Source organism: Parambassis ranga, chromosome 21, assembly GCF_900634625.1.
Source record: "Parambassis ranga chromosome 21, fParRan2.1, whole genome shotgun sequence".
Classification (NCBI taxonomy): Eukaryota; Metazoa; Chordata; class Actinopteri; family Ambassidae; genus Parambassis; species Parambassis ranga.
In genome coordinates, this window is record NC_041041.1 from 5,316,195 (window position 1) to 5,328,453 (window position 12,259).

At 42.8% G+C, this 12,259-nt stretch overlaps 1 protein-coding gene across 2 annotated transcripts in view; it reads left to right on the forward strand.

Annotated features, from left to right (window-relative positions):
- The window catches only part of tbx15 (T-box transcription factor 15), a 31,051-nt gene extending 19,687 nt beyond the window's left edge, over window positions 1-11,364 (forward strand). For both annotated transcript variants that reach the window (XM_028393342.1, XM_028393341.1), the window contains exons 5-8: window positions 2,667-2,834; window positions 2,928-2,992; window positions 7,401-7,498; window positions 10,210-11,364. In XM_028393342.1, the coding sequence (XP_028249143.1) occupies window positions 2,667-2,834; window positions 2,928-2,992; window positions 7,401-7,498; window positions 10,210-11,033 (1,155 nt within the window). In that variant the 3' untranslated portion in view covers window positions 11,034-11,364. The remainder of the gene's footprint in view (window positions 1-2,666; window positions 2,835-2,927; window positions 2,993-7,400; window positions 7,499-10,209) is intronic.
- The last annotated feature ends 895 nt before the right edge of the window (window positions 11,365-12,259 follow it).

Consider the following 12,259-nt stretch of genomic DNA (forward strand, 5'->3'; position numbering starts at 1 on the left):
TCATGAATCATCAGACGTCACGGCGAACAACAGAAGCAGACGCTGTGAGAAAAAACAATATTTATTATGTCTCGGGCGGCGCGTCGTCAAACAGCGGCTCCGCTTTGTAAACTGCAGGTTAAAGTGTTCACTGTGTGTGTAGCTATTCCACATAAAACCAGACACAGAAGCAGCAGTTATACTGTAAAACGGGTCTGATCACAGCCTCTGTCAGAACACATATTTGTATTTTTGATGTCTCCTCTATAAAAACACAGACTGTAGTGGAAGACTCTGACCTCCTGACCTGGTGTATTTCCTTTTTATGATTTTCTTTACTGTTTCATGGAGCACAAGCTGCACTGTTCTGGTTACAGTTGTAGAGAATAAAAATTCAAACACGTAGGCTTTACTGCTTATTGTATTTATGTAATGGTCCAAAAAATATACAGCCCCTTAAACCGACTTCTAAGAATTCCATATTATAAAGGATTACAATACAGATTTACCCACTGTTAAAGTTTTTATAAAAAAAGCACCACGTCATAAATTAAACAGACATTATTAGCTCTTTCTATCTTTATGCAGACGACACGGCTTTCTACTCATACGCTGATTCTGATGCTGCCAAACAAAGCGTTACAGCTTTCGTTTATTACAAAGAGGCTTTGATGTTATAAATATTATCTTTACGTTTTAAAGTCCACATTGATTTACTGTTGTGAACGCCGCTCCCCTTTTATTTCCAGTACATATAAGAAAAAGTGCTCCTCTCTGTATGACTTAATCGCTCCACTTTGAGGTTCATTACTGGAAGCAGACAGGTGTTACATACCACATCTTGCTTTATATATATAGCAAGATATATATATATATATATATATATATATAAAAAATATTTTTATTATTTTATATGAAGCAGTCAAATGACTCTGTTCTCCTTTTAATAATACTAGTTTTTACATCTGTAAACTTCACAGCATTGTTTTAGTCTTTTAACTGAATTACCAATATTAAAAAGTTTATACAAATTAAATAATAATATAATAGTAACATTTACTTTATTTTGTAGGGTAGTTTAATATTTTGTAGATTAAATACATGTATTTTAATGCAATGAAACTCAAGCAACTACCTGACGTGAACTGTTTGTAGTAGCATCGTGGAGAGGCTATCACAGTGTAACCTAGCAGCTCTTTAAAGGCTTCCGTCACACCTCTGCACCTCTGCACCTCTGTTCCCCTCAGGCCTCGTCCTCGTGGCTTCAGAGCCGCCTCACACTGTCACTCTCGCCTGTCGTCTACTTCCTGTCTCGCTGCTCTGTGGGAAAACCTAATAAAACGCCGAAGCTGGCTGGACTGGCCGATAGATTTTTCTTTTGTTGCTTCTCTTTTGCTCTTGATGATCCATTACGTGCTGATGTATCGATGCTGTTGTGTGAGATCGTTCAATTGAAAATATTTTTACACAGTCTGTTTTTGACATCTGCCTGTTTTTCCACAGTGTAAATGACCTCTCAGTGATTTTTCACATGTATTATGTGTAACATATTGCAGTGGTAGAGTCTTCATTGTTCTCAGCTGTAAGTTCAGCCACAGTCCATGTAATTCATCGCTGTGATTGCTCATTTTTTATGGTCATTTAAGTGTTTTTAACAACATCTTAAAGAATCAAAATATGTTTTGGAAACAAAATCTAACAGGATTTAACTTCCTAGACATCTGCTGGTGGTGAAAACGTCCAGATGATTCTCAGCGAGGATTGAAAAAGGACGTCATTACCCACCGTGTGGATAAAAACATATTAACCTAATTGTTTTGGAGCGAGAACAACTGTCAGCCGATGGCCTTTGGCTGCTCCCTCAGTGGATGTGTGATGTGAGGACACATCACCTCACACTGATGAGGGACAGAAAGCACTTTCTAAAGTATTCTCTGCACATCAAAATTTTTTTTTTTATCGCCTTTTTTATCCCATTGCAGTCTTAAAAAAAAAGATCTTCAGAGTTATATTTTGCACTTTTGGCTAATTTGGCTGAACAGACAAAAAAAATAATATCATGGTGGAAAAAGACGCTAAAATGTTACTTTAGTTTTTCTCACTGATGCCGAGTAAAAAGACACAACAGAACCGCCCACACAGATTGATTGACATGTGGGGGCAGAGCGTGCCAACACACCACAGAATTGATCCACCACAGATAGAGACGATGTTTTTTTAAAAATGTGGATTGCAGATTAAATCTGTGTCTCCATGCAGCAGCACTGTCATAATCTGTGTGTGTGTGAGGTCTGTAATGTTTTTGATATTTAGAGGTGTTCAACCCCACCCGTTTGAAATGACCCCCTCTGTTGTAGCAGAGTGTGGGGGGGTCGTGGGTGTTTGGCTCTGGGGAGGTTTTCTCACTCTCAGATTAATCAAGAGCAGACTGAGGGCCCGAGGCGAGGCTGGGGCCGACGCTGCCTGACGCCTCCGCTCTGCTGTGAAATAATCCTCCAGCAAGCGTCACCGAGCTGCGGCCTCGGTTTCTGCCTAATGTCACGTAGGCCTGATTGAAGCTAATTGAAGTGAAGCAGAGAGGAAGTTTTGTATTTTGAAATGCACCTTTGGAGGCGCCTGTCAGCCGCAAGGTGTCTGCAGAAAGCTGAAGTAAGTGACTGTTCTTCACCCTCTCTCTGTGTGCACAGATCATCCTCCACTCCATGCACAAGTATCAACCTCGAGTTCATGTCATCAGGAAGGACTTCAGCAGTGAACTGTCTCCCAACAAGCCAGTGCCCAGCGGGGAGGGAGTGAAAACCTTCAGCTTCCCTGAGACCGTCTTCACCACCGTCACCGCCTACCAGAACCAGCAGGTACACAGCAGCAACAGTCCTCTACAGAGAACCAGTGTTCACCTCGTCCCTGTGTTCTGGAGTTCTTATCACAAAACTTCTCTTTTTCTGCAGATCACGAGACTAAAGATTGACCGCAACCCATTTGCCAAAGGATTCCGGGACTCAGGCAGAAACAGGTACATCATCATCAGCTACACATGTGACCTGCTCATCTCTACAGGATGGCTGGGTCATTCAAACTCACCTATCCAATCAATTAATCTGACCGAATACCTCAAACCCCACAATCTGCTTGTTTAAACTCGGCAGTGCAAATTGGTGCCATGCTGTTCTTTTCTGTGTGACTTTATGGAAATAATCCTCAGAAGATCACACATCGTTCCATATGCTGCTCCATATAAAAACAGGCTTTGTCTGTTGCCAATAGGAACACGTCAGATCTGAAGCACGGACAGTCAGTCTGGGTCACTTTACCTCCCGCCTCAACGTCGTCTTGCTCCTCTCATGAAAGGCTAAAAATATAGATCAGGCATTGCATAACTGAATAGAAGGGAACAAACAGATTTCACCTTTTAAACCATGAGAGACATGAACTAAAGTCTTCACATGCTGCCAGGCCAGGTTGGACTTTAATTCTTGGTACTATCTGAGGTTTTTTTAGTGGGAGTGGGCAGCCATGAGTTAAGTTACTGTAGTGCACTGTACTTCACTCTCAGTAGTTGTTCTGGCTCATAAACAGTTGGTTAAAACAATATTTAAGGTGTAAGCCTCCCCGCCATTTTTGGTGCCATCTTGGTGATCCATACACGACCGCAGGAGGGCTCACATAAACACCACAGACTGTAACATAAACAGACATCCGAACGTTCCATGAGCTTCCCCATGAAGCTTTTTGCCGTAATATAATAGAAAACTTCATTGTCATTGTACAGAATATAAAGAGTTAGGAGTGTTACGTCAGAGTCTGTCCAACAACTAGTCCAAACACAATGAAGTGATGTAGCACTGGTGGAGATAAGGTTAGCGGCTGTATAGGCAGGTAGGTTGCAATAGGATAAATCACCTGTCAGTCAGGCACATTCTCTTGAGTTCTATGAAAGTTCACACCATGTTCAGTTGTCATAAGCTTCATTCTTTTACTTTTGTCATTTAACCTTTTGTGGTGTGAAGTTCAGCATGGAGGCCGGTGGGGGTGGAGTCACTTTTTGACACACCCTCCAATGGACACATGAGGAACTGCAATTTTCACACTTTATTTGAAAATTCAGCATGACACCCACAGCTGCTTTTCTGTGGATGGAACTTATAATTCTACCTTTGAACTGTAAACTCGAATAATCACAATTTCCGAGCCTGCGAAATCTACAGTTCATTTATGAACTGCTCTCATTTTGTGAGGGCTATTGAGTTTGTTGGTTTGGTGCCCTCGTCCCCACGCTTGTAGCTTTTTTTTTAGACATTAAGTTACATAAAACCATAAAAATTTCAACACATAGTTAGGACCTGCTTCAGGCTGAATCATGGTCGTAAAATGCTGTCGGAAAAATGGCTACATGTTAGAAACTTTAGCCCACTTCAACCTAGACGTCTAGACATCTTTTGACCTGCAAATCACCACATCCATGCTCACAGGGTTATTAACACTGTCTGAACTATTTTTTTTATTACACACACCATACAGTGCAACACAGTGACACACAATGCATCATGTATTAGAGGACTGAAATCGTTGCACTCTTATTTTGACCACAGTCAGCACAGACACAGTTGTCAGACCCAGAAAGGACAGCTATTGACTGATGACTCCTAGAATCCTGTCGATCTAACATGAGTGTATGTTGTAATTTTGAAGCTAGCCTCTCTTTGCCTTGATTTTTCCCTCTGCCTTCTCTCCTTCTCGGCCTCTCTGCTCTCTTGATTTTTCTCGCAGTCTCTGAATTATCATATATAACACTGGTGGAGGAGGAAGAGGGGGTGCAGTGAACCACCAGACCCCTCCGCACATGAAAGCAGCCCCCTCATCTGGTCTGCATTATTGGCACACAGATATTTGAGACATCTTTTTTCGTTTTTCAAACAATAGACTGCTTGATTTATGAACTGGCATTAGAATTTCATTGCAGAAAAGCTACAGATGAAAAGATAACGGGGGATGAGATATTTGTCCACAGAGAGAGAAAATGAATTTATCCTCACGTACCAGGCTGCTCGGGATTCCTTCTCCTCAGGGGTTGCGGGTTGTTGTGAGGACTCTGCCTCTGTTACCTTAAAAGCCCTCTCTGGGTCATTCTGAATTTCATGCTTTACATCCATAGCTCCCCCCCCTTTGATCATTCATGAATATTGTTAGTGAGCTGCAGCTTTGACCTTTGACCCACACTGGCATAATTATGGTGATTTAGGAGTTTAATTGGTCACACACTGTAAGTCACTCTGGATTCTGCGGTTTGCTGAACCATAATGTAAATGTGGATGTTTTTACTTCAGTGCACTGTACATGGACTGTTTTATTATTTTGTGGCTCAGATTTGATTTTTAAACAGGAAATACTCCTTATTTTATTTTATTTTATTTTATGTTACCTTAAAGGAGAGTATGAAATGTTTTAACGAAAGGCATTCTGGTCTGAGGTATTTTAGCATCATATACAGCATTACTTTCAAAAATGTGCAAATCTAAGAACATATGATGGATTTTATTATTAAATTGTGACTATTACACCTTCTGTTTTTCAAGAAATAACAGGTGCATTTTAAGATCTTTCACTGATAATATTGGGAAAAATTCCTTTTTTTATTGTCCCAAATCATTACATACACTTCATTTAACTATTAACCAGATATAGTATATACCCAGTATTAATATCAAGCCATTGTCTGAATATTACTGACATATCGCATCATACAGGACAGGCTGCACAGTGAGGTCAGAATCGAGGATACTTGGATTGTTATTTATACACTCTGACGGAGACCAAAAAGGTCAAAGTTGAGACAGAATCTCAGCAGAGCATACCCAGATAGATATTACAACAACATAAATAAACTAATATCTTGTCATGGAGATGACGTCTTTTTAATTACACCAGCTGTGATTACTTTAAAGGCACAGTAGTTTGCACAGTGACTAAGGAGAGGCATCAACACTTCAAACGTTACAAAGCAGAAGAATAAAACTATAAATATACTTTTATAGTATTAAGCTGTGATGCTGACAGTCATGACCTCTTGTGGAAAACGACATTAAAAGGAAACTCCACATCGCTTTCACTGACAACTTCTAATGAAAAACCACAACTATAGAGAATCTGCAGAAACAGGTACTCTGTTATTGGTGCCATACGTCTTTTAAACTGGTTATATTGGTCTCGGATATGAGTGACATAAACAGTTAAAATGAAGGTGCTTTTCTTTGGGTTTCAGCAGCCTGTTTGCGGTGGAGCATTACCAACTCATTCCACATTCAGGGGAAATTCCAAATTAATAAGGGCGAACCTGCGCTGCTAATTCTCAGATTAAGCACCAGCTTGTTTTCTTTTTTTCTGAATTTCTTATTGCATCTTAATGCAGACCCCTCCCAGTCTCTGCAGTAAGTTATGGCGCTGTCGTCAGTTGTGTCTGGTGACTGGGCTTTATGGCCCCGGCGGAGGGATACAGCTCATTTGTTTGAGTTTTGGTCCCGCAGCAGTGTGACTGTATGAATGAGCACAGTGATGGCGAGGGCCCGGGCTGATTAACATGGTGCACTAACGAGCTGCTGCGGCCTGGGGAGTTAGTGGCCCTAAAATAACACGGGGAGCAGCGACAGACGCTGCGACGGGGCCGAGCGGCGTGCAGGGAAGTAAATCAAGCAGGAAGGAGAACCATGTACAGATTCAAGATGAAACGTCACCTCAGATTTATGTGCACAGTAAACCTGCTCCTTTTTAATGGCCACAGTTTCCTCCAAGCAGGACTCCAGTTTCTCCCGCCTGTCCTCTGTCAGACACACACAGGATCACTTCCTCTCTGTTTAACTGTATAGTTTTTGTGCATATTTGCTAAACCTTTGACCACATAATAAAGCACATCTACAGTGTAACGACAGACTGAACCTGGTATCATACATTCCTGGGGAGTGGAATACAATATATTTACATGCATAATGAAGGGGAAACACCAAATGTAATGCCATTCAGTTCAACAATAGCACTTTATGCTGTGATGAATAATTGAAATACTTTTTTTTATACTGTGGGTTTCAGAAAAGTTGCTTAGAGCAGAAAGAGACTTGAATGTGCGAGAAAAAAAACAGAAAACGCAACAATCTGTTTGAGATTTTTGATCAGAGAGTTCTGTACACGGCTTGAACCAAAATCCTGGTCAAGCCCGTAGAGAGGTGAAATTTCAGGACAAGAGATTATTTAGCTTGAAGGGACATGTAGCCATAAGACTGAGTCTGATCAACTAAAGCTTCTCTCTCTTCTACTCCCCACATGCAGAGGCCATTATTACTCAGTGTTTCCTTTTTTTTCTGACTCGTTTTCTGTGTGTCCTGAAATCTTTTCTCTGTGTGTGTGTGTGTGTGTGTGTCTACTTCTGTCAGGACTGGTCTGGAAGCGATCATGGAAACGTACGCATTCTGGAGACCTCCAGTGAGAACCCTCACATTTGAAGACTTCACCAACATGCAGAAACAGCAAGGTGTGTGGATGCACATTACATCTGTTCAGAAATCCAAAGTGCTATATGCTATATGCTAATAGCATTTGTTTATTTGTGAATATGCTGTAAATGGGACACAGTTTCTGTCATATTGGAAACTCTTTTGTCCTGATGTGTACAATCTGGTCTTGAAATCCATATATTTATATATTTTTTGTTGTAATATTATAATTTAGCTTGTGTAAAAGTACAAAAAAAAACAAACCACACACATGTTATTTTAAAGTTCGGAGGGCTTCCTCCATTATTTCTGTAGTTGAAGTCTGTCAGGAACCACAGCAACACATCACGACAGCCTTAACCCTTCTCAGCCAATCAGGCCCTTTAAAAAACAACCCTGCAGGATCAGATTTATGTTGCACTGACTTCCATAGAGCATTCTGAAGTTTCTGTTCCTCCACTGTGGAAAGTTACCTGTTCATTTCTGTGTGAATCATCTTTTTAATCATGTTTGCGTGTGAACAACAGGCCATATAGGCAAAAGCTCCAATGTACGTGGCCTCTCTGCAGTGTACAGTTGCACTCGGCGTGACCTTGGTGTGCTGCTGTCCCAAGCTGAACTCTCCCTCTGCATATTTTCCCTGCGTATATCACCACACACTGCATCAGCTATGGTTGTCCTTCATTTGAGCTTGGCCATACGCTGCTCCTCTGGCTCCGTCGGCCCACGTCTGCTGAACTTTTCACATCACGCGCAGCCCCTCCAAAATAAAATCGTTAAACAAACCCTGTGGCTTTTGGACGGCTCCTTGATACGAGTCAGCGTCAGCCGGGGCCACCTCCCTTTTGTCTCAGCTCCACTGCCCGCATCAAGGACTTAGTCATGGCTCCTATCAAGGGCTGCGGCTCTTCTAAAGCGCCTCTGTTACCTCCAGAGGTTAGCATGACGTGATGCTCCGTATGTCTGAGCAGGCTGACATGTGTTTGTTATCTTAAAAGTCCTCCATAGTGATTAAGATTTAATTAAAGTCCTTGCGCCGCCAGTGAACCCTGTGTCACCCTGTGAGGACACTGCGGTGTTTATGTGTTGCATGTCCATGTGCGGTTTTGCCCTTATCGCACCCTTTCTCCTTCAAGTAATCAGCTCCTCTCCCTCAGCGCTGAAGCACCTCAAGGCCCTCAAACCAGAGGAAAACATGACATCACCAAACTAGCCTTCTGTCCTCTTTTTCTTCACATATCTACCTTTCTCTCCATCTTTTCTTTATTTCAATCCTTCCCTCCGTGCCCCCTCCTCCCACTCTCATCTCCTCCAGCAGAGCAGATTGATATTATCGAAGGCATATGGTCTAAAATCAGAACCCGAGCCAAGCGAGTCCTGGATTATTTAGTTATGCCTCCTCCTCCTCACTCTGGTTTCAAACTGAATTTCCCCAACAGCAACATGAACTCGGGCCAAATCCTCATTAATAGAGAAGAATGTGATTGATATCCCACAGCTATCATTTCACTATGAAAGACTCGACGTTATTGGTGCCAACAGACTTACACTGAATACAGGCTACATATACGTGGGGCGGCTCTGTTGACCAGACGCAGTCAAAACTCAATCCATATTTATCACCACATACCAGCAATAGATTTTACAATACGGCCATGATCTCCAACACAGAATCAAAGACTAAAACCTCCACTGAGGTTAAAAAAAAAATTCTCATGGCTCGATAAATTAGCGACAGGTGAATTTATAAAGTACTTTCTTCTGAGTTCCTGTATGAGTTCAAGTATGGTTGTAAATTTTCCAGATCTGGAAAAAACCAGTTTAGATTTTTGAAAACAGACTTCAAACCAGTGGTAGCAACCTGCACAGCTCCCATGTAGTCACTGTTATGTGCACAGTGATAGTGATTGTATTTAACTTCAACATGACACATTTATCTCGCATGCTTCCACGAGGATGATTTAGTTACATGTGTGACTATGAATTGTTGCTTTCGCTCACGCGTGTCACACAGATGAAATGATGGATGGACAGACCAGTCACCAGTCAAGGGCCTGTTGGTTGTTTTCACCTGTCTGGGGTCCTTATAATCAGGACTCCTTGCGTTTGAGCATTGATTAATTTATTTTCAATAATCAGCCCATGAATAAATTCCTGGACAGCCTTGCTGTTAGGTCCTGTCTATACCAGATGTAAGGATGGAGTCACCTTCACTGCTTAATCAAATCTCATAAAATCCAAATGTAACATACATATTAACAAATTAAGTGAACATTAACAAACGAAAAATCTACCTTTAACTCTGGAAATCAAAATGGAAAAAAGTGCTCTGAGGTCTGTCTGCCAGCTTTTTAGGAAGAGAATGTGATCATGAGACAAAAGAGCTTGGTTCATTCTGTGGAAATACAATAAACACATTTTAGAGAATTAAATGAAATTGTTCACATTCCACACACAGTTGTGAAAGACATTTTGTCTTTCCCTGCCACAGAGTGGAAAAGCTTTGGAAGTCTGGCACTGGGAGACTAATGCCTCCCTGCAGGGAAACCTTGTTTGTTTCTAGTTAGCTCATCGGAGGTCAGAGGCAGGCAAGTAGGGATTCATGTCACTCCAACTTCACCTATTAGAAGGTGTGGAAGCAGAAATAAATAATACGACGATCTAAAATGATACTGAATGTTTGACCTAAACTCAGCGCCACGGTCTTGCTTGTCATGCCGTTTATTTACTCTGCTTCACTGTTTTCCAGGTGGCAGCACCGGCACCTCTCCCACCACCTCCAGCACAGGAACCCCGTCTCCCTCTGGTGCGGCGCACCTCCTGTCTCCCTCCTGCTCCCCCCCAACCTTCCACTTGGCCCCAAACACCTTCAATGTGGGCTGCAGAGAGAGTCAGCTCTGTAACCTGGGCCTGTCGGAGTACCCGGCCTGTGCTCGCAGCAACATGGCGGCCCTGCAGGGCTATGGCGGCCTGGCCGACAGCTCCTACGGACGCCTCCAAGCTGCAGGGGGCGCTGTGGCCTCTGCCCAGCCCTCTGAATCTTTCCTGCCACAGAGGACTTCCTCTTTGATTGGTCAGGGAGGCGTGGGTGCCGCCCTGCATGCCGGCAGTGGCAGCGGTAGCAGCACTGGAGGCAAGATGGATGCCTACAGCGGTCAGCTGGGCTCGTTTCCAGCCTCTCAGCTCCAGTATGTGATGCAGGCTGGAGGCGGCTCCAGCTCTGCCTCCTCCTCTTCATCCGGGTCCTCTCCTTCCTCCGCTCACATGTTTAGCGGTGGCCACCACCATGTGCAGCAGGGCTCCTACAACGCTTTCTCGCTGCACAACCCTTACAACCTGTACGGATACAACTTCCCCACCTCTCCTCGCCTGGCTGCCAGCCCCGAGAAGCCGCAGGGGGGACTGCTGTGCTCCTCCACTCCTGCCGGGGCCTTCGCCGAGCGTCAGTACCTGTCCAACGGGAGCATGGACACTATGCACATGATTGGCAACACCACCGGCGGCCAGCAGGGCGGCAGCTCTTGTGACGGACGTCAGTACGGTTCCTCTCAGATGTCCATGCACATGGTGTAGGAACTCGGTGATTTTAGGGTCTGTCAGCTGAATTGATGAACCAGGTTCGGTGTTGATGAGTTTTTACATGAAGAAGGATTTCATCTCACATTTTTGTCTTTAAAGACGCTCCACCACTCATGAAGCATTAGAGAGGGAGTCAGAACTACTATTTAATTTTCTTTGTGTTAATGAAGAAACCAATCGGGACAGAAACTGGACTCGCTCATCAAAGAAACAACCGATCAGTGCGAGGATGATGAGTGCACACACACACACAGACACACTCTGGTTCAGAAAAGGATTATCAGTTGTGAATACGGTGCAATAGCAGCAACAAAGAGTAACTCATTCTTGATTTTTGGGGACTGGAAGGCCGCTCGGTAACCAAAGAATCTCCACTGTGACCCAGAAGTTTGTAACTTCACGCAGCACTTGTGCCTTATCGGTGTAGGAATGTCAGAGGGTCAGCGCTTCACCGCCATGGTCTGAAGTTTTGGCTGGAATGAAAAGGACAACTGGACAAGATCACTGCTCCACAGACACACACACACACAAAAACACAGACGTGACTGCCAAAGAGTGACTCCAGCAGACACGAGACTTCAGGACTCCACCACATATCAACCTGTTTTTCCTCATAGACTGGAATGGCTTCACTATGTTTGAGTGGATTATGTTTTTAAGCATATTATATATATGATAAGACGGCGAATGCAATCAATAACATAAGCTTAAAAAGTTGACGTGTGAAAAGTTATAAAATAAGCAAATAGCAGAAGAGAGTAAAGTATGACGTGGTGTGTATTAGAGATGTGTATTTAAGTGCTGAGCAATATAGCAGAAATTCTACAGGCCAATCTGTTATTAAAAATGTGTGGAGAAAAAAAAGGGAGGTAGCAAAGTAATTCTTCTTTTGAGGCATTTTAAAAAAATGTAAATACAGGTGCCAAGCACATAAAAAGCTCAATAAACATTTCAATTCATGTACATTGATTGGATTTTCTTTTTCCTTTTGTTGCCAAGGGAAAATGAGAACATGTGTGTTTTCTAACTCGGTTTTTATTGGTCATACGCCATGAATAAATTATCCCCGAAAATCCGAGAGGAAACAGGAGTTTGCACACAAGCAAAACAAATTACAGTGTTTACAGTAGGTAATCAATGGGATAATGGTGCGTTTACACACCGGCCGTTCACAGTTATTTACTGATTACCTCCTGGAAATGACTGCTGCTTTTTGAAAG